This window comes from Leptodactylus fuscus, chromosome 10 (assembly GCF_031893055.1).
Source record: "Leptodactylus fuscus isolate aLepFus1 chromosome 10, aLepFus1.hap2, whole genome shotgun sequence".
In the NCBI taxonomy this organism is placed as follows: Eukaryota; Metazoa; Chordata; class Amphibia; order Anura; family Leptodactylidae; genus Leptodactylus; species Leptodactylus fuscus.
The window spans coordinates 33,449,844-33,471,026 of record NC_134274.1 but is presented as its reverse complement, the minus strand read 5'-3'; the positions used below and the strand labels follow the sequence as shown (position 1 = coordinate 33,471,026).

The 21,183-nt window shown below is 39.6% G+C and overlaps 2 protein-coding genes across 2 annotated transcripts in view; one reads left to right on the top strand and one right to left on the bottom strand.

Annotated features, from left to right (window-relative positions):
- The first annotated feature begins 7,483 nt into the window (after positions 1-7,483).
- Positions 7,484-18,239, top strand: ANKRD1 (ankyrin repeat domain 1). The gene is made up of 9 exons (XM_075257978.1): positions 7,484-7,592; positions 8,794-8,967; positions 9,438-9,575; positions 9,668-9,775; positions 11,845-11,943; positions 12,978-13,076; positions 14,280-14,378; positions 15,164-15,262; positions 15,606-18,239. The coding sequence occupies exons 1-9, from the start codon at positions 7,569-7,571 to the stop codon at positions 15,714-15,716; spliced, it is 951 nt and encodes a 316-aa protein (XP_075114079.1). The 5' UTR covers positions 7,484-7,568; the 3' UTR covers positions 15,717-18,239.
- RPP30 (ribonuclease P/MRP subunit p30) overlaps positions 18,188-21,183 on the bottom strand; it is an 18,167-nt gene continuing 15,171 nt past the window's right edge. The window contains exon 12 of the mRNA XM_075257980.1: positions 18,188-18,857. Coding sequence (XP_075114081.1) covers positions 18,754-18,857 — 104 coding nt within the window. The 3' untranslated portion in view covers positions 18,188-18,753. The remainder of the gene's footprint in view (positions 18,858-21,183) is intronic.

Below are 21,183 nucleotides of genomic sequence, written 5' to 3'. Positions count from 1 at the left end.
ATGTAACTTTAGAAATCAGTAAAAACATGACACCTGTAATGGGAAGCATAGTGGTTCATCTATATATGGACAGCCATGTAATCGGGTCACAGCAGGTAGATATTACTCATGCCGCTGACCTAGTAATGATCAACATCCCAGGTATGATGCAACATGGTACAAATGGCCAGCCCTGCCAAACGCACACATGATCCTAAATAAGGGTATTACAAGCTTCATGTTGACCAGAGCTAGAGGTGGAGCAAGGCATTGATCTGAGCTTCTGAGTAATAAAGGAATGTCATTTTTATTTAATGATACAATGAATAAAGTATAGGTTATTTACATGTATGTGCACAAGTAAATGAAGTCTAGTGTTCCCTATATGCAGCCACTTCAGGATGGGATCTGGTTTCAGAATTCAGTCTACATTCACCATCACTACTTTATGTCATGTGTTTAAGGTTATGAAAATTACCAGAATTATACACTTTTAATAATATTAGCAGATTTTTAAAAGTTTGCCCTTGAGGAAACTAAAGTGCACCACCCCTTAACCTTCCCAGATTTTACTAGACATGCAGACATTGTGTAGCTTCACTAATAGGAGGGCTAATACTACATGTTATACACATCACTGCAGACAATATGTCCTTTCCTGACTGCCTAAGTCATTTTTTACATTTACCATTCATTATACCTTGGCCTGCAATGTAATGTACAAAGAGAGAGTTTAAGAAATGATACATACTGTAAAGGGATAATTCACACAGTGATGTCACAGAAACTGAATCTCACCACAGTGATGTCACAGTATCTAGAAACCTAGAGACATTGGGAGAATGGTGTATTCAACATCATTCTTCAAATCAACTGCACAGTCTAAGGGTGCACCTCTCACCCCCAGTTTCTTGTAATGCACTAGTTGCTCCTTGGGACAGTACAGACCAACCAAATAGATTTCCCTAAGGTTGACCCACAGAAAGGTGGGAGAGTCCTCCTATTTATAAGAGCCCTTGCCCCAGTGTAACAAATCGCCATGCTACAGGAAATGCCATAGAACTTCTCCTATTGTACAACGCCTAGGGCTATAGACTTATATACAATGCTCTACAATTGTCTTGGCTGCAAATGCGGACAAATATAGGACGTTTCATAGTTTGTAGCCCTTGTATACGGCACAGACAGACACATTGCCGCAAAAAATGTGGTTATGTGTTTGGGCCCATAGAAATTAATGCACCTGTACTTTTATTCACAATTGCGGATAAAATCTACGGTTGTGTGCAAGGGGACTGAGTGCAGATAAAGTCCTGCCTGTAAATATTACACCTGAAAATAAAACACAATATACACAAACATTCTCAACATTTAGGGCTAGTTCACACGTGGGCAAAGGGGCGGATTTTGACAGCGGATTTCGCTTCAAAATCCGCCCCTTTACAATGGTGGTCTATGCAGACCGCCGGGCTTTTTTTTCCCGCTAGCGGCGGGCTGCCGCTAGCAGAGAAAAGAAGCGACCTGCCCTATCTTCAGGCTTCCGCCCCCGGCAGCTCCCTTCTATGTCGGCTCATTCATTTGAGCCGACAGCGGAGGGGAAAGCCGCGACCGCGATGGTCGTGGCAGGTGGGTTTTGACAAGAGAGAGACGCGGCTCACCGCGTCTCTCTCGGTGTCAAAACCTGCGCGGGCAGTTCACGTGTGAACTGACCCTTACATAGTTTATATAATATTGACAACCAGAAATGTCAAACAATAATGCAATACACATAAATATTGGTATTCTGTTTCACACAGGAATTACTCACTCGTAATATATATGTGTGTATATATATATATATATATATATATATATATATATATATCAGACATAATATGACAGAGACAATTGTGTCTTAGAGTGAGGCTGCCCACATAATGACAAATGATGAACACAAAAACGTCACATAAAGAGTATAAAAGACTCAGGGATGCCATTACTAGATAATAATGGACAGAGTTATGTCATAGGAAGGAGATACAGTGTATGGTGATGTCACCTACAAGGAATACTGCACACATGATATCACAGTACAGGGATAGTAGTAAATACTAGTGTTGCAGCTACAATAGATGGACTGGTGAAGCAGGAAGAAGCCTATGCTTAACAGAATTTTTTTCTCAGCCCGCGCTATTGACTTCCATGTTTTAAACATTAGATCAACACTCCCTTATGGTTTTTTCAGTACCTGAAGTCGACCCCAAGAGTCTTCTGAAAATGTACACTATGCAGAGGAAATAGGCCATGAAAAGGATAAGTTTGCTTCTGCATCATTACTGAATTATCTGCTTTGCTGTATCTCTGTAGTACACGGAAAGTTATAAATCTTAGAGTAGGATCACCTACGGGTCCTAAAAATCAAAGGAAGAGGTTTAAAGGGAGTCTGTCATCCCAACCCCACAGAAACATAGGATAGGGTCTCCTCAAATCAAACAGTGTCTCCCCTTGTGAATCGCTGCCTCTGTAGGTGAGATTTTGACAATATGCAAGTGAGCTGTTTAGAGCAACAAAATAAGTGGCAACCCCCTTGTTGCTACTGCAAGGTAAGTGGCATGGCCCTTATATCTCCAAGGAGCTTATATATCAAAAATGGCCATATCTCAGCAATGGAAGCACTGATTTTCTCTACTACTCTAGAGCATGCTGCCCATAGACTGCACAACATTTCTGTGGGCTATCAGTTTACAAGTGGAGATCCATAGCCAGAATAAGGTGAATCTGAGCACAGACGTCAAAAACAGGGATCAGAAATCAACAACTGATGGGCCTGTGTCAGACACCTGAATAGATAATGAACACAGACATTACAGGAATTGAGTACTGCAGCCTTATCTGGATAGTGCTCATCTATGGAGAATCTGATCTACAGTGTTGGCCAAAAGTATTGGCACCCCTGCAATTCTGTCAGATAATACTCATGTTCTTCCAGAAAATGATTGCAAGCACAAACTCTTTGGTATTAATGTTTCATTTATTTTGCTTGCAATGAAAAAATACAAAAGAGAATGAAAAAAAGTCAAATCATTGATCATTTTACACAAAACTCCAAAAAATGGGCTGGACAAAAGTATTGGCCCCCTCAGCCTAATACTTGGTAGCACAACCTTTAGACCAAATAACTGCGCACAACTGCATCCGGTAACCAGCAATGAGTTTCTTACAAGGCTCTGCTGGAATTTTAGACCATTCTTCTTTGGCAAACTGCTCCAGGTCCCCCCTGAGATGTGAAGGGGGCCTTCTCCAAACTGCCATTTTGAGATCTCTCCACAGGTTTTCTATGGGATTCAGGGCTGGACTCATTGCTGCCACTTTACAAGTCTCCAGTGCTTTCTCTCAAACCATTTTCTAGTGTTGACCTGAAGTGTGTTTTGGGTCATTGTCCTGCTGGAAGACCCATGACCTCTGAGGGAGACCCAGCTTTCTCACACTGGGCCCTACATTATGCTGCACAATGTGTTGGTAGTCTTCAGACTTCATAATGCCATGCACACACTCAAGCAGTCCAGTGCCAGAGGCAGCAAAGCAACCCCAAAACATCAGGGAACCTCCGCCATGTTTGACTGTAGGGACCGTGTTCTTTTCTTTGAAGGCCTCTTTTCTTTTTCCTGTAAACTCTATGTTGATGCCGTTTCCCAAAAAGCTCTACTTTTGTCTCATCTGACCAGAGAACATTCTTCCAAAACGTTTTTGGCTTTCTCAGGTAAGTTTTGGCAAACTCCAGGCCGGCTTTTTTATGTCTCTGGGTAAGAATTGGGGTCTTCCTGGGTATCCTACCATACAGTCCCTTTTCATTCAGACCCCGACGGATAGTACGGGTTGACACTGTTGTACCCTTGTACTGCAGGGCAGCTTGAACTTGTTTGGATGTTAGTCAAGGTTCTTTATCCACCATCTGCACAATCTTGCGTTGAAATCTCTCGCCAATTTTTCTTTTCCGTCCACATCTAGGGAGGTTAGCCACAGTGCCATGGGCTTTAAACTTCTTGATGACACTGGGCACAGTAGACACAGGAACATTCAGGTCTATGGAGTTGGACTTGTAGCCTTGAGATTGCTCATGCTTCCTCACAATTTTGCTTCTCAAGTCCTCACACAGTTCTTTGGTCTTCTTTCTTTTCTCCATGCTAAATGTGGTACACACAAGGACACAGGACAGAGGTTGAGTCAACTGTAATCCATTTCAACTGGCTGCAAGTGTGATTTAGTTATTGCCAGCACCTGTTAGGTGCCTCAGGTAAGAAACAGGTGCTGTTAATTACACAAATTAGAGAAGCATCACATGATTTTTCAAACAGTGCCAATACTTTTGTCCACCCCCTTTTTTATGTTTGCTGTGGAATTATATCCAATTTGGCTTTTTGACAATTCTTTTTGTGGTTTTCCATTGAAGACAAATTGAATGAAGATAATAATACCAAAGAATTTGTGATTGCAATCATTTTCTGGAAGAAAATGAGTATTATCTGACAGAATTGCAGGGGTGCCAATACTTTTGTCCAAAACTGTATGGAGAATGTGAAATCAATAATAGAATCAATCGATAACCATATAGATACAGTAACCAATAAATCATGTTGTAAATAGTTAATGTGATTATTCTACGGTTTTCATTTCTAAAACATTTTAAAGATAATATATTTAAAAATGATATGACCCGATTTAGCATTGTGGTTTTGACTAGATACTGGCATAAACATGGTGCATCTCTGGCGCACTGTGGTGTATCTAGGCGGGACTAGAATTTTCCAACATGCTCGACATGTGGGTGTGACAATATGCCACAAAGATATGCCAGGTTTATTATTCTGCATCAGTCACTGTGATAAATCTGGTGCATTTTGGCTTCTAGCTAATAGGAAATCTGGGCCAATGTGTTAGTAGTTGCCTCTACAAATTATATTATACAGAGTATCCCTGTCTGGACCGTATATGTCACATGAGCACAACTAATGCATTTCCCCTCTGGCATATTGGCGCTAAGAGCTTATCAGAGATGTACAATAAGGGCGAGGGAAAGCCAGCAATATGGCACAGGCATCTATAGCTTAAAGCCCTATCTCTCGCCACCATACATAGCAGCACTAATGCATAAATCTGTTGAACTTATGTCACAATGTTCATCATTTTACCAGACAAAAAATAGCATGGCATGTTGCTCTATTATTTCTGGCTTGCTTGATAAAATCTACAACAGAGGCTCCGGATAAATCCCGACGTAAACCTAGCCTTACTTGGAATTCCAAGATGTAGATATTTCTCTCTGGTGTCATTGGAGGACACAGAAGGCCATTGGCATAGCTTTTGCCACTAGGAAATGACACTAGACCATAAAGTGTTAGCTTGTCTTACCGTGATGTCAGTCTGTTCTTGGAGGCTATGCAGTCTGTTCCCTTTCAACCACTCAGCAATCCTCCCTGCTACCTCTTGTGTCACCCCCTCTACCTCATAGATTGTAAGCTCTTGCGAGCAGGGCCCTCAGTCCCATTGTGTGAAATGATTTTCTTTGTAATGTATCTTTCTGTCTGTATTTGAATCCTACAAATTGTACAGCGCTGCAGAATATGTTGGCGCTATATAAATAAAATTTATTATTATTATTATTATTATTATTATCCCTTTTGGCTCCTTTCTTGGAAGGTGGCTACTTAAATGCTGTCAACTCCATCTTGTGTGTTTCTCCCTCTCTGGTACTCCATCAAAATAAGGCTGTCCTTTGTCCCATCCCATCTGTCCTACCAAAGATGCTGTCTACCATTAAGAGGGTACTGTCTTGCCTTCTTTTTGCCCATACCCTTCCCATTCCAGAGAACACTTACTTTATCATCTTGACATGTCCAAGGTGCTCCAGATTTACCTGGTCATGACCTCCTCTTTTCACCATTCCAACTGTATCATTCCCGAAGTTTTCCAAAAACAAATGGTCGTATCTAAGTCTACCATCACCTGGTGGATTAGGACGACCATCAGTGAAGCATATTGTCCCAAGGGTTCCCTGCTGTCATAGTGGTGGGTTCCCCTTGGGCCTTTGCATTATCAGATCTCAGTTCTTCAGTTCTTCTTGTTCCTTTATCCACACCTTCAGGGTATACATAAGATAAGATAAGATATTCCTTTTATAGTCCCACAATGGGGAAAGTCTTTGCATCATCGAATGTTTCTTTAGCTCGCAAGGTACTGCAGTCTACCAATCTACAGTCTATTAGGTGCTTGACAGTGTATTCATTTTACTGTTTTCATTTCCCAACCTCGTGGATTGCTTTTGGACATCCCACAGTCTCCTGTGACTTCCAGGTATACTTAGCAATTCCAGAGGAAGACACATTGATGCTATCATGTACATCTGTATAAAAGAGTATTCCCACTGCACATGATTTCAGAATTCATGGGTATTGCTATAGAAAACCTGACCATGTTCCACCTTATACAGGAGATGAGGATGCTGTAATGTGTAGACAAAAGATCCACCAAATCTAAAAGATCTCTACATTGCAAGACACTGGATAAAAGAAGACCCTTAGTAAGGGAACCAAAAAAAACTATCATCCAACTATTCTCTCATACCCCCAAATTTGATTTATTATAATGTAAGAAGCTATATGAGATCCAATGGACTAAAGCCTTAACCTCAAATTGAAGACCATTCCCCAATATTGTTTTTCTGCTTAATTTTCTGTTAAATTTGAAAAAGTCTGATAAAAATCTAAACGCAAATTTGTTACACTTTTCAAGGAATTGCCCTTAGAAAAGCTAAAACAATTTTCTTTCCCATTGGAAATGGAATAACTTCCTCTGCCCTTGTCCGATGAACGTGTGGATATTTTAGACTTGTTTACTACGTAAATGTGTGAACTATTCACAAAGCAGGTTGTTTACAATTATACCCATGTCATTTTTAGTTTAGGAGACATGAGTCTTACGCCATAATCCTCAAGAGACTTCAGAAGAACAAATATAGAATGTGGTTAGAATTATTCTCCCTCCCCCATCTTTATTGTTGAGCTATGAAATAAAGAAAAAAAAATGCCCCGCCTCAAGCTAGCCAGTTACCCTATTTATCGAATATGGTTTCTCGTACAAGTTCCTTTCCAGTATCTTTTAGTCATTGGGCTGTCAGTAGATAAATCTAGTGCAAGACCAACAGACAGCTGTCATACTGGTACAGATAGAATGACTTGCGTTGCTGAGCTCTTTAGTCATTGCCAGTGAAATGGTCATCTCACATTTCATACCAAGGGGGAAATGCAATGTGGTTAGTGTATGGGATTTTTTTTTATCATAAGGCCCATTGCTACGCTTACCCTCCCCTCGTACAGTCTCGCATGACACAAGATCTGGCTAGTTAGCATGTCTGGAATGAGTGAGCACCTATCTCCGTGTCTGAGCTAGGTCCATAGATGTTGGTTCCCAGGTTGGAACATTACCTCATCCAACCTTGCCAGAGACAGAGTATATAAAGCAAGACTGCACTGAACTTGGAGAAGAGGGAGCTAACTTGTCTTCACAAAGGTTAACATCAGGAAAGGACATTTGAAGACTTTAAAGCAGGCAAAATGATGCTGAAAGTAGAAGAATTGGTATGTTTCTTTTAATAATATTGTTAATAAATGATCACATATTATTTGATACAATTTAACCATAAATCGATTCGAGTCTAATCTGATTTTGTATAATATTTTTAATTATAATTAAATAATATTGTAACAGCTCATGAGATGGACAATTTCTAATGGATAACTAATATCTATATTAATATTTTATAGATTCTATAGTTAGATATCAATTGTGCACATGTATTTTTTTTTTTATTATAAAACAGCATGGATATATTAATAACTTGACCTATATCTAATATATATAATATAATATATAATATTTAGTATTGCATTATATCTATATATCTATAGATATCTATATTATATCTATATCTATATTTTTGTATTATATCTATATTAATATATTATTTATATATATTTATTTTTTTATATTAATATTTTGTAGATTTTATATTTAGATATCAATTGTGAACATGTATTTTTTTTAATAAAACCGCATGGATGTTAATAACTTGATCTATATTTAGTACTGTATTCATTAGATTTTTTTTTAACTGCCAGCCATCGCCATAGATCAATTGCCTTTGGGACTTAGATGTTGGTGTATCATCTGTCAATATAAAATTGGATTACTTCAGATCTTAAGCAGAAATTAGAGTCTTATAAAATATCATACCAATTGACTTACAAAGTATACCGAGTTGGGATGTGGGGTGATGTTTAGTGAACATGACAACATGTAGACAGGATATAGATACAATGGAGCACACAGATTGCTGAGTTCCAACCCTCATTCCATAGAGGGAACACTAAAAAATATTTCATCAATATTTCTACTTCAAAGAAGCTTTGTGTAAAGCTGGGTTAAATTCTTATCCAGTGCCATATATTTTGGCTTAGATATGTTTAATGGTAAACTATTAGAACTTTACTAAATGATTTATAATAGAATGAGAAGAAAATGGAAACTGAAATCCATAAATGCGTTACAAACACTAACGCGATTTTGTTCTAAAGTTTCTAAAACCTAGATCTCAATAATATTTCCACTCTATGCTACCCTGTATCTGATAGGGCTGCCTATGGTGACACTTGATATGGAATTTTTACTCTTTACTTTACATATTGTCCCATTTTTGTGCAGAATATTGCTAGACATGTTCCAGATGTCTTACTATTTCGAGTAAGGGACTTGGAAGTTTATTAACGCATTTCCCAACAGGTGACCGGAAAGAAAAGCGAAAACAAAGACACTGGAGATTTTGTGTCTGGAGAACATGGACTCTATGAAACAGACGTAACCCTAGAAAAGCAAGATGACTTGAGGTCAACTTCAAAATCATTGGTTACTCAAGAAGAAGAGAAACAGGCAAGACAGAAACAGCTTAAAGCAGAGGTAATGACCTGACCTTAACTCCTTTGACATCATCTTAAAAGCGTATAATGTATTCTCTATTTCAGCATCTTTGTTCTGGGGAACTCAAGAAATAGATTGCACCTTCTTTATTCACATTGAATTGGATGTTTTTGTGTTTTGTACTCAAGGCCTATGGTAAAATGACAACTATAGACTTTTTTCTATGCAACTACCAGTAATCCTGTGTGACGGGGAAATATATAGTTCTCTTTTCATTACTACTGAGCCATGACCCTTAGCGTAAACGTCTGACATTAGTCATATCTTAATATTTCAATTTTCTTCTACATAGTTTTAACTGAGGCTTAAACAAGCCTAGTAATGGTCCTTGCATGGACCAAACCAATGCCCGATGCAGGCAGCAATACAATATATTCTAGGACACAAAATTCTATTTTCCCAAAGAGTAGATCACAACACCTAAACTTGATCTACTATTTTACATTTAGCTCCTTAAGAAGAAACTAGATGACCGCCCAAAGCTTGATAACCTGGAAGATCTGCAAACTATAATAAAGCTGAGAAAACGAAAAAGATGTAAAAAAGTAAAAGTGCCGGTGGTGAAGGAACCCGAGCCAGAACCAACAGTAAGTGCATAGGCATTGAAAGATGATCTGCATAGAAATCACATCAACCCTAGACACTAGAGAAATAATGTTATATGACATCTCTTGTTTAGATTGAACATGTGGATGAAGAAACATTCTTAAAAGCTGCCCTGGAAAACAAGATGCCTGTAGTGGAGAAATTCTTGGCTGATGGTGGTGATCCAAATGCCTATGATGAGGTATTGTGCTTGTTTTCTCTTTTGTTAAGCTAAATACAGTTCTGAAATAGAATCTGGCAAGCCACAGCATCCCAATTGGCACCAAACTGCAATTGACATCATGCTTGGCATGCCGGGGATCAGTCCAGCTTTATGGAAGTTGCAGTTCAGCAACAGCTGAAGTGCAGATGCCGACTGGGCATTATACCATTCATGACAACATCATGAACACTAACCTGACATACCTTAGTACTTAGTACATGTATCTCATAACTCAATAACTATGCAAATTAACTCTAAAGGGCAAAAAAAATTTAAAACTGAGACGCCTTCATTTAAAGACTGATGATTTGGGTCTGATGCACACAGGGAAGTCTGGTCCGGAAAATCCAGTTTGTACATCGGCCAGATTTCACAGCCCAAATGCAATCAGATCAAGACTGCTTACATCATAGTAATCTAGGACACTAGGAGTCCATGATTTCTTGTGGTCCTACTGTCTGTACTTTATATAATACAGTTAAGACGCAGGCAGGGACTTCAAACAACATCAATAGCTATGATGCAAGGAGTCCTGGTCTCTTGACTGGGCCAGAGCTGGGAAATTTCTGGGTCAGATTCCCTTCTATGTATAGGGCCTTGGGGTTCTTGTCCCTCAACCGTACAGACCAGGATACAGGTTGGTTGAATGTGAGATCTCAGACATGTTTGCATACACTATTGCATCTCATCATTGAAAAGTAAAACCCCATTTCTTCCTGAGCAACGTTTAAGGCACCTCACCTAGCTAACCAACTCTGTTTTGTGTTAATGAAGTTCGAGAACCATAAAACAGATGTCTGTAAGCGGTTCCTCTACCTTTTTGGGGGAGTCTATGGTTTGGTTAGTATAAGATGTACTTCCTTTAGTGGAGTGCTAATTGACATACTTGTTCCCTTTGAGCATTGCCTAAAAATAAGTCTCCATGGTCCAGCTATGTCCCTTCAACCAGAAGCAAGACATTCTGATATCTAAACTCTGTTATATAAAATAATCAAAGGTTTGGACCAAAAAGTGGATCCAAACTTGCAATTGCCATCATATATACAGTACAGTGTTTTTTCTTTGCAATTAGATAAAAGAACAAATACTAAGAATTTGTTGCAACAGGCATGCATATAGATGTACAGATCCAATTGCCATTTAAGATTTGGATTGAGAAGCCAGGGATGTAACTGTAATATGGGAGGGTAGCCGAGTTTGGTTGGGCATATGCCCCAGGTGCCGGGTGCCAGAAGGTGCGCTAACAAGCCACTATGCTGTTGCCAGGGAATTTAGATAATGGATTAGAACTGACTGTGCAAAAGTCCACCTTGACAGATTAATGTTCTAACAGATTATCTGCTGTCTACAAGAGTGATCTATCCTTTCATCAACGCCGTGCCCTTCAATATTGGCTACTGACTGTCACTTGAATTATACACGTGAACAGGGGCTATAAAACAGCATGCATAGTGGCATATGTATGAAAATGGTGCCTCCATCCCACATGAATCCAACAGGAAAAATTCTGTATGTCACTGTATCAGATTGGAGATATACAGTGGATTAGTATGGCCCCATGAACTTACATATGTGGAGGTGCTGTTATAAGAACTTGTGTGCATGGGACCTTACTAAATACAGCATTTTATAGGGCTTGCTGTATTTAGGCACTTGTTAAACCTCTACATATAAAGTAGTCCCAAACAGTAACTGTAACATAATATGGAGGTGATAAACCAATAGTGGATGACAAATGTGGCCTCCTTAAAGAAGTTATGTACTGCTAGAAAGCTGACCGTGTGCCAGTATATGCCCAGTCTGCAGAGATATAGCTGTCGGCCTTACAGCTCAGCGTCTTCAGGGTTCCTAACCACCCAGGGCTTATATCTTTGGAACAGCTGAACAGATATGGATAAACAAAACACCAATAGGCTCAGGGTGACAGCGCCTATCAGATGATGTTTATCAGTGGGCTTTTCCAACTTGGTGACAAGTCTCCTTTAAGTGAGCCGGGATAAAGAAGAAGGTTCACAGTTGTAACAATGTGTTTCTTCTCATCTCCACAGTACAGACGCACAGCCCTGCACAGAGCATGCTCAGAAGGACACCTTGCCATTGTCGAGAAGTTAATTGAAGCTGGAGCAGATCTTGAATTCCGCGACATGGTATGTGGATTTTTCCAATACACACAATGAAAACAGCCACAACAGAGCGACTAGAGTAGTGCTGGGAATTTTATTGGAAAATATTGCTAGATTACAAGTAACAACTCTACAGACAAAACTGCCAAATTTTACAAGGCTCTGAAATCAAAAGGCAAAGAAACAGATAATGGAAGTTACTTCTGTGACCTCCTGCAAGTAAATTGTATTAAATGCCACTCGCCTTGCCCTGCAATTATCTACAGAAAGAACAAAATTATGACACCATTTAGTCACAAAAAAGATCAAATGAGAAATTCATTTAATGCATTTTTATCAGGGAAAATATAACCTGAGTAGCATTTAATTCCCCGCTACTGAGAACAAAACCTAATGTTATTTTCTTAGAATTTAGTTGTCAAATACGTTTAAAAAAATCCATAAACGGCAACAACGCCACCTATAGATGTAAATAGAGATCTGCTTGCTCTGTGCTTCAGTCTTGGTCGAGTTTGTCAGCGATATCAATGGGTCCAAGATATGGAAGTTGGAATTGGGGTGGTGTCATAGATCACATGTAAGCAATCTGTATGTTTAACCAGTTAGGGGACAGATGCCTTTAAAGCAGAATGGTAAATGCAAGCCACCGGGGCAATCTATCACTTTCATTATTACGTTGTGGCTGATTTTTAGACATGAAATAAAACATGTGACTTCTTTCTTCTCCTCTAAATTTAACATGTACAGACAGTAGGTTTGCTGGGAAACGCATGGGGGATGTTATTACTTTGGAGCAAATAGAGAAAAATTTCACATATACGTATAGAAACCAGGGTAAAGTCGCTATGTATTTAGCCCATTATTTTTAATATTTTCCTATTTATTAATATTTAGAGCCAAGGGCAGAACTGTTAGAATCCTAGAGAACCTCTTTAAATAATACATGTAGAAGATATAGAGAAAGCCCTGTGTTTTGGGCTAGATCTATGAGTCACATGTGTGAATGTAAATTCAAGCTCATATGCCGGCTCACATGATATAATGTGTTTTCTTCACAGCTTGAATCCACAGCAGTTCACTGGACCTGCCGCGGAGGAAGTGTGGAAGTATTAAAGTTACTGCTTAATAAGGGAGCAAAACTCAATGCAAAAGACAAGGTACAAAGATTTATATGCTACTCCATAACCGATATGTGCCAGGCATAGTCACATACTGTATAATAAGGGCATAGAGCTTCCTTAGGTCTCTTGCTATTCACAAAAGTTGGAAAGTTCCTGTGACTTTATTTTTACTTGTCAGTGAAATGAAAATCTTGGAAACCAGGAGATGCTCTTTTACAAGGATGTGTATGGTGTTATATCAAAGTAACTAAGCTGATCTAGTGGTCAATATTGTGGCCCCACAAAATCTAAACTAAGGAAGCCCCCAGACTCAATCTAATATATTTCATGTTATCAGTCTTCTCCGGACTGCCAAAGTGATCAGTTCACTGCTCAGACCGGTCTTAACTACAAAAGGGTTTGCAGCTCACAGATCAGGTTACATAGAAATCTATGGAGAGGGCAGGGATGAAGAAGAGAAGCCAGTGAGAGAGAAACCATCACTGACATATACTTCTACAGATAACAGTAAGATTTCTACCTGCTTAGCAGTATTGAATTAAATAGATGTGAATACATCTCTGCTTGGATATTTTACTGTCTCCATAGACTTCTATGAACTGCAGCCTGTCTTCACGGAATACAGATGTGGCAGTGAATTGAGCAGTTTATCAGGAAGGAGAGTGGATAGCAGCATTTTCCTAGGATAAGATACCTTACAAAGTTTATATGACAAAGGACATTCACCTGAATTATAAACCAGTTACTCTTTAGGATATGTTCACATCTATATTGCAGACAGACACAATAAAAAGTCAATATGTAAAATAATTGCTAGTAAATGCCATTAGTCAGAGGAAGAATCGATTGGGTGATAGTTCTTTACTACATGTGTGTCCTAGAACGGTGAACTATCGGCATATTCACATGTAGACGATTGGTTGCAGACAGTTTTGTGACTGTCCCATTGATATAAAAGAACCTTGAAGAAATCCATGTGAGAGCAGATTTGACAGTCAAATCTGTTGTGTGTGAACATACTGTTATCATTCTAAAATAATTTCCCATACTCAGCCAGATGGTGTTACAGTTGAAAAGGTACAAATCTTAAAATGACCTCTTATTGGTTTTCATACTCAGTTATTTATACATTTGCAAACTCATGTGCTATGGATATCCTACAGTATCTATTTTTTCCCTAATGGAGCTAAGCCTAGGTACGGTTTGTCATGTGTCTCCGTGCTCTTTCCCTCTCTGCAGTTGTTAAGTACTCCCCTACATGTCGCAGTAAGGACAGGACAGTATGACTGCGCAGAACATCTCATTGCGTGTGAAGCCGACTTAAATGCCAAAGATCGGGTAAGAAAATTTTCAGTTTTCTCAGTCTCATCATTGTGAACTTGGAGTTTACTTACTGAGAACAAACCTGCAGGGAGATCAAAGCAAACAATTGTTAGACAATGAGAAGAGTTTATAGCTCTGTGTGCTTGCATTACAATGGCTAAAATATACAAAAATGTCCCATCAGTTTATTATTCAGACTTTAAAGGAATTTTCAGGACTAAAATATTGAAGATCTATCCATAGATAAGTGGGGATCTGCCACCGATCAGCTGTTTGAAGCTCTGCATCCTCTTTACTACTTTCCTCCTCCTTTTCATCAGTCTGTTTATGGTCTCCACATTCACCTCACACACAGAAGTCTATGGAAAGCGGAGGAGGAAGACAAGGCTAAATGATTTATTAACTTAATCCTGTGCAGTGAAGTATCTTATTTGGAAGATATAGCAGTGTCAAAACAGCTAGCCCTCGCTTACAGACTGGAGCAGCAGCAATTATTTCAGTGTATTTTCCTCCAGCCTCTCCCTCCACTCTCCATTGACTTCTATGCACAAAATAACTCAGATTTTTTTGAAATAAGATATAATACAAAGTTTCTTCCATAAGTTGTTTATATGTTGAAAAGCCCATTGCACACCACAAAATGTGGAAACGTTTTGGCACATTTGTCAGCAGAACAAAGTTAACAAATAGATGGTGAGACGAATAGGACATTGTATCAGTTTATGTTTACACAAGACATTTGTAACAAATGATCACAAATGCCAAAATCTGTAGTAACACTAATATTATGGGTTCTGCAGGAAGGAGACACACCAATGCATGACGGAGTGAGACTAAACCGCTACAAAATGATGAGACTCTTGATCATGTATGGAGCCAACTTAACCATCAAAAATTGTGTAAGTTCTTCCAGTCAGTTCTTATTCATTACATTCTGTGCTATTTCCATATGAAATTATGTAGCCTTAGCAATGTACAAAGCAGTCCATACAGAGTAGACGAATGTTGGCTGAACTTGGCATCTTCAGACGACCATCTAATATGCGTGGATCAGGTGGAGCTTCAATCTTAAGTATCAGGTATACACCACTTTAGGTGCAGTGCCTAGCTCCTTAGCTAGTCTATAGGAACATATCGTAAATATATGTTACTTGCTTTAATAGAATAAAAAAAGACTTAAAACGCGTCAAGGATTTCAGTATTTTCCTGTCTAACTGAATTACTTTCATATCATGCTGACAGGCGGGAAAGACACCGATGGAACTTGTCCTCCAGTGGCAGAACGGAGCAAAAGAGATATTCAGCAACCTTCAGGACAAGTCATACAAGGACTCCGACATGCAGAAATTCTGACCATGCTACCACAGAGCATCACTTTGAGAAGGCACTTTTTCTTTTTTTTAATTTTTTGCTACATGCTTTGAGATAGGACTATTCCATATTATTTATTTGAAACTTTTTGCACTTTTTACTGTTTTATTCTATTTATGTATTTATTTATGTATTTTTGTTTAGAAGGTCTGCATTACTATTGCGCTTTATACTAATTCCATGACGGCAACATTTCTTGTGTCCAGAACAGCAAAAAAAAGGACACCTTTATTGCCTGATTGATACAGTTCTGCTTGCATATATAGATGACGCACATATATATGTTATATGTACAAGTAAAACTCCACACTATGGAATTTTACCATTGTGTTGGATATGGACATGACTAACAGCAGGTCAAGCCGGGAAGTATGCCTGGCTGTATGTTTGGAAACGTAAAGCTTCTGCAATGGGTCAGGCCCTATGTATTTGTGGCTGCCTATCCAGCGGAGCTACTGAACCTATAATGGAGACAAATGTAACGTCAGTAAGAAGAGGGGTTTTATCCATTGAGCCAGTGATCTTGACATGGATAACATCTTTGTGACACTTCAGACTCACTCATGAAAGAGTTTGAGCAGAAGCGCCGGATGCGTCCAAAAGAACCTGGATCTGGAAGAAGACAGAAACTATAGATGATAGTTTCTTTCCTTATTAAACCCCTATATGTAGCTTGTAAGGAAGGGATTTGTGGCAGAAGAGTCATTATTGTGCTTCTTCATCTTGGGCTACAGTGTAGCAAAAAGGATACATGAAAGTAAAGGTCTTTTCTTCAGCAAGAAGCACAATGAGTAGACCCTACTGGTGTACCCTTAATATGCATCCTATAAAGATACACTTAGGACAATATCTAGTGCTGACACAGGTCTATCTAAGAGTCTTGTATTACCCATATACATATAAGACAGTATATGATATGCCTGATGTGTTACTTTAAAGAGGACTTTTCACCACCTCCAACTCTTTACATTCTTTAATAGGCATCGGACCACTAAATCTGACAGCTCGAATTATTTTTACTGGTCCCCTCTATTCCCAAGCAATCATTTCTGTTACTTTTAGAACAATTATGTTCTCTATTGTCTAGTATGCTGCCCAGGTCTATCCTACCAGATACCGCCCACCCGACAAGAGAGCAGAGTCGTACTGAAAATAATGGCAACGATTGCTCCAGAATGGTCGGGGCTAGAGAAAATGTCAATGGCTCCAGAATCAGTGGAGTAAGCCTTATTGAAGAATATAAAGAACTGGAGTTGGTGAAGGGTCCCTCTTTAATAGAAATCAACGAAGCCTTGGTCAACATTTCCCCTTATAACTGAGTGAAATGGAAACCAAGTGATATAAGGTATGCATAGTATAAGGGACACCAGTGGTATTCATGCACACATATAGAATGCTCTGCAAGCTATAGAGGCAATGAAACGGTCTAGAACCCCAGAATGTCCTCGGGGACATCGGGGTTCTAAGCCCTAAGCAATGACAGTGACAGTATGGTTGGTTAAGACACCAGATGAGACTAGAAAGAAATGCAATGCATTGCAAATGGAAACGTTTGTACTTGGAAGGTCCTTTTGTATATTAGGATTGTATTTTCTGTACATTTTGTATTGATTTCCTATATTTATGACTAAAGTCTTGACTTTATATACTGTACCAAATAATGACAAAGAATGGAACAAACTGAGTTATAACCTAATACAGAATATCTTATGTATCTAATTTTACATGGTCTTATAATAAACTAAGCTAGTGAGGATCTACGAGCATCATGGAGGACTTCTGGTGCTTGACATGTACTCAGTAAGCCTCTGATCTTGAGTAGTGATCCGGCATAGCGGTGATTATTTGTTTTAAAGGCCAAAACTGTAACATGTATACCTAATCTATCTCTCATGGTATGGATGATGAGCAGTATGATCAAGGTTAATCAATGTGTGCCACCTAGTGGTGATTACTTTGTAATACGTTGCTCTCCTGTACTATTGAAATCTATGAAACAGCTTAAAACAGCATTAATCTTGCACTTGTGTAAAGCCACCACGGTCAGTGGTCACAAGCAGCAAGTTGACATCACGCTAAGCTTTTTGTGCATCTGTAATAAAACGGGCACATCATACTTAAATCTGTTCTAAATCCTTAAAGGTGTTGTCCAGAATTAAAAAAATATATATTTTTTTCCCAAAAATCAGCACCACATCTGTCCACAGGTTGTACAAGTTATTGCAACTCAGTCTCATACAATTCAATGGAACTTAGCTGTAATACCAGGCAAAATGCACAGATAGGGGTGGCGCTGTTTCCATATTTATCTAATCCTGGACAAACGTCTTCATGCAGGATCTTGACAGAGTGAAGCCACAAAACTAAGCCAGTACACAGATGGGATTTTGAGTAAAATATTTAATCAAAAAATAAAGAAATCTCAACAATTCCGTTATTGTTTTATGGTTTCATGAGAAAAAAAAATATATATATATTGTTTAGCAATAAATTTGTTAAACTTTTCTTTGTGTGAGCCTTTGTTTCTGTCCGGCACACTGCAACTTACAGACACATATTAGTGACGTGACTACGATCTATCATTTGCCAAGTTTTTCGAGAAAATAAATGACATGGCAAGTTGTGCCATTGATCTTCAATGGGGTTTTCCAGCCCTAAATGGATTTTTCATACTGTGATCCATGGGGTCCGATGCCCGGACCCTGTACAGATCAGTTGCTCCAACACTGTCCACTGTATAGAGATGGTTCTAAGGAATTTGAGTGCCGCTTCTACTACGACCTGAATGCAATCGCACCCACTGCACCAGCTTCTGGTACCCGAAGGCTGCTGTAACAGCTGATTTGTGAGGAGGTGCAAGTGCCAGACTCCCCCAAGGATTACATACTGACCGTATTTGGGGCCAGAAAACCCCTTTAATGGTGGTCAGATGGCAAATTAAGTCACAGATCGTTGATCCCATCTTCTTGCATTATATTCTAGAGGACTCCTTTCACAGGCTGGATGATACAGACAAACTTTACTCCTTCTTCGCTTTCTTGAAGGCTGGTTCTGCCGCTTCATCTTCTTTAGCCTGTGTTTTTTTCACTGTATAAGTGATACCAAAGGCCGTCTTTCTTGTTTCTGAAGTTGAAAACACACCATTAAAATATGTCTTGTCTTCCACTTACTAACATGGAACTTTTGTATAAAAAGATTAGACTAAAGTATAAGACACAATATGAACCCCCCCCCACAGATCACAGCCTTGGGGCATCAGTACACTACACTGTCCTTGGGTGTTCTGCTACTAGTATACATATATCCCATATCAAGGAGATGGGCACAGAGCATAGAAAGGAGGAGACGCAGCAGGGCAGATGATGGTAGCATAGGAAAGCGCTATAGGGTGCAGAAGATACAACATATCACTATAATGCTGGCCAACTATAGAAACAAAAAAGCAAAGCCCGTCAGACAGGGATATATTCTTTTTACAGGTCTATTTCTTTCAAGTGTAAGGTCGATTAATAAATGGACTTGAACGATATCCTAGAAATGTTCTCAATGCTGCGGAGTGTCCCTTATGGCACTCTTATCGGCAAGTCATACAAAATGGCAAACAACACGTATGAAATAAACCTATTTCTAAAGGGGATGGGATCATAGTGAAATAGTGGTGGTCAAAACCCCACCAGTCAGCAGAATAAAGGGGTTCAGACCTCAATAAACTCTCCTGACTGGAGCCAAGATGTAGTACCAGACATATTGGCACCTACAGAAGTGGCGCTGTGCCTGAATATACAACACAGACGCCGTGGCATTCATTGGAGCAAAAGGACTCTCGGCACCGCTGGTTAGTAAAGGGGTACTGAAAGTTGGGCCCACTAATTAATCACGATGGCCTATCCTAAATTTAGGCCATGAATGAATTTTTGCCATTTTGTCAGGGGTTGTCTGACCTCTGTTAATATTGTTCTTATGTTTAGATCCCACTGTAACTGCTTGTATGGGTTATTCATGCTCTCATATGATGAACAACCATGTCGGCCATGTTCTTTGTATGTATGGCCAGAACCATTCCATGATATTTCATCTGCTGGACACCCATTGATGGAAGCGCCTTGGATCGGTGATTTAACCAGGTTATATTCTGTATTTACTACTTTTCGGTTTGTTCCCTTTCTTTCTACACTTGTATTATATGTGACTGACAATATAGGATTATTCTTTTGTACTTGGCTGGACTCAAGTTAAAAAAAATAAAAATGGTTATCTGGGAACAAAAAAGACAAACATATAAGGAAAAAAAAATGGCTGCCACTGCTCTTCCCATCCTTGAGGGGACCCTGCTGATGGAGGGGCAGAGGTGGGTCTGGACTAACAATTGGATTCTGTTCAGGTTGTGGATCAGCCTGACAGGATTTCTGAGGCAGACATGGCTGCACTAATATCAGAAGATGGAAGAACAGCACAACCTCTTTTATCAGCAGCTCCATCATGGTCACCACCTCAGAAATCCTGTCAGGTTGGCTGTTTGTTTCTGCTCATGCTGTGCAATAACCTGACAGGATTTCTGAGGTAACTATGGCGGAGTAGCTGAGAAGAGAGGTTGTGCTGCTCCACCATATTCTGGTATTAGTAGAACTAATGGCACCACCTCAGGTATCCTGTCAGACTGGCTGCTGGTTTCTGCTCATGCTGTGCATTAACCTGACAGGATTTCTGAGGCAGACATGGCTGTACTAACACCAGAAGATGGAGGAGCAGCACAAGCTCTCTTCTCAGCTACTCCACTATTCTCTGGTATTGGAGCAACCAACCCAGAAATCCTGTCAGGCTGACACAAAGATTGAACAAAACCCATAGTGTAAAGCCCTGTCCTGACTCTGCCTCCTCCATCAGTAATGGGATTTGCGGCTCTTTTCAGTCAGCCGCTTTGGCTCCACTCACTGACAAGAGCTGTGTTCTGCAGACAGCAACCACATGGTTAAATGGGGTGTGGCTAATTTTAGGGGCGGGGTCAGCCACCTGCAGAGCAAGAAAAGTAAAATGGTGGCTCAATTCAGGAACAAGACATGGCCGCCCTCTACATCATGTCTGTCTTTCAAGGACCACGGATACGCTCCGTAATTGGCATCAGTGCAGTTATGTCACCTTTCTGACTGGCATTCCCCATAAAATACCAATTCTGCAGCAGCTTCTCCCATATCTCTGTAGTGCCGGTCCTCTGTTATTCCTCCTGAATATTTCTAATAAATTGAAAACCCGTACCATTCCTCTTGTCACATGGGAGTGTCTGTACACTGTGTGACACTGTCAGTACTGCGCGGGTATATTAAGACTCTACAGAGGCCCCCCATATGGTAACATGCAGGGGTGAATATATTCATATACTTCTAGGAGGAATAACAGAGGAACAAAGAGAAGATACTTCCTCATGTTATTTCATGACCAGTCCAAGTAGTGA

Coding starts and splice junctions, on each gene's coding strand:
- ANKRD1 (XM_075257978.1), top strand. CDS start 7,569: ATGATGCTGAAAGTAGAAGAATTG. Junction 9,776..11,844: donor ATCCAAATGCCTATGATGAG/GTATTGTGCTTG, acceptor TCATCTCCACAG/TACAGACGCACAGCCCTGCA. Junction 13,077..14,279: donor AACTCAATGCAAAAGACAAG/GTACAAAGATTT, acceptor CCCTCTCTGCAG/TTGTTAAGTACTCCCCTACA.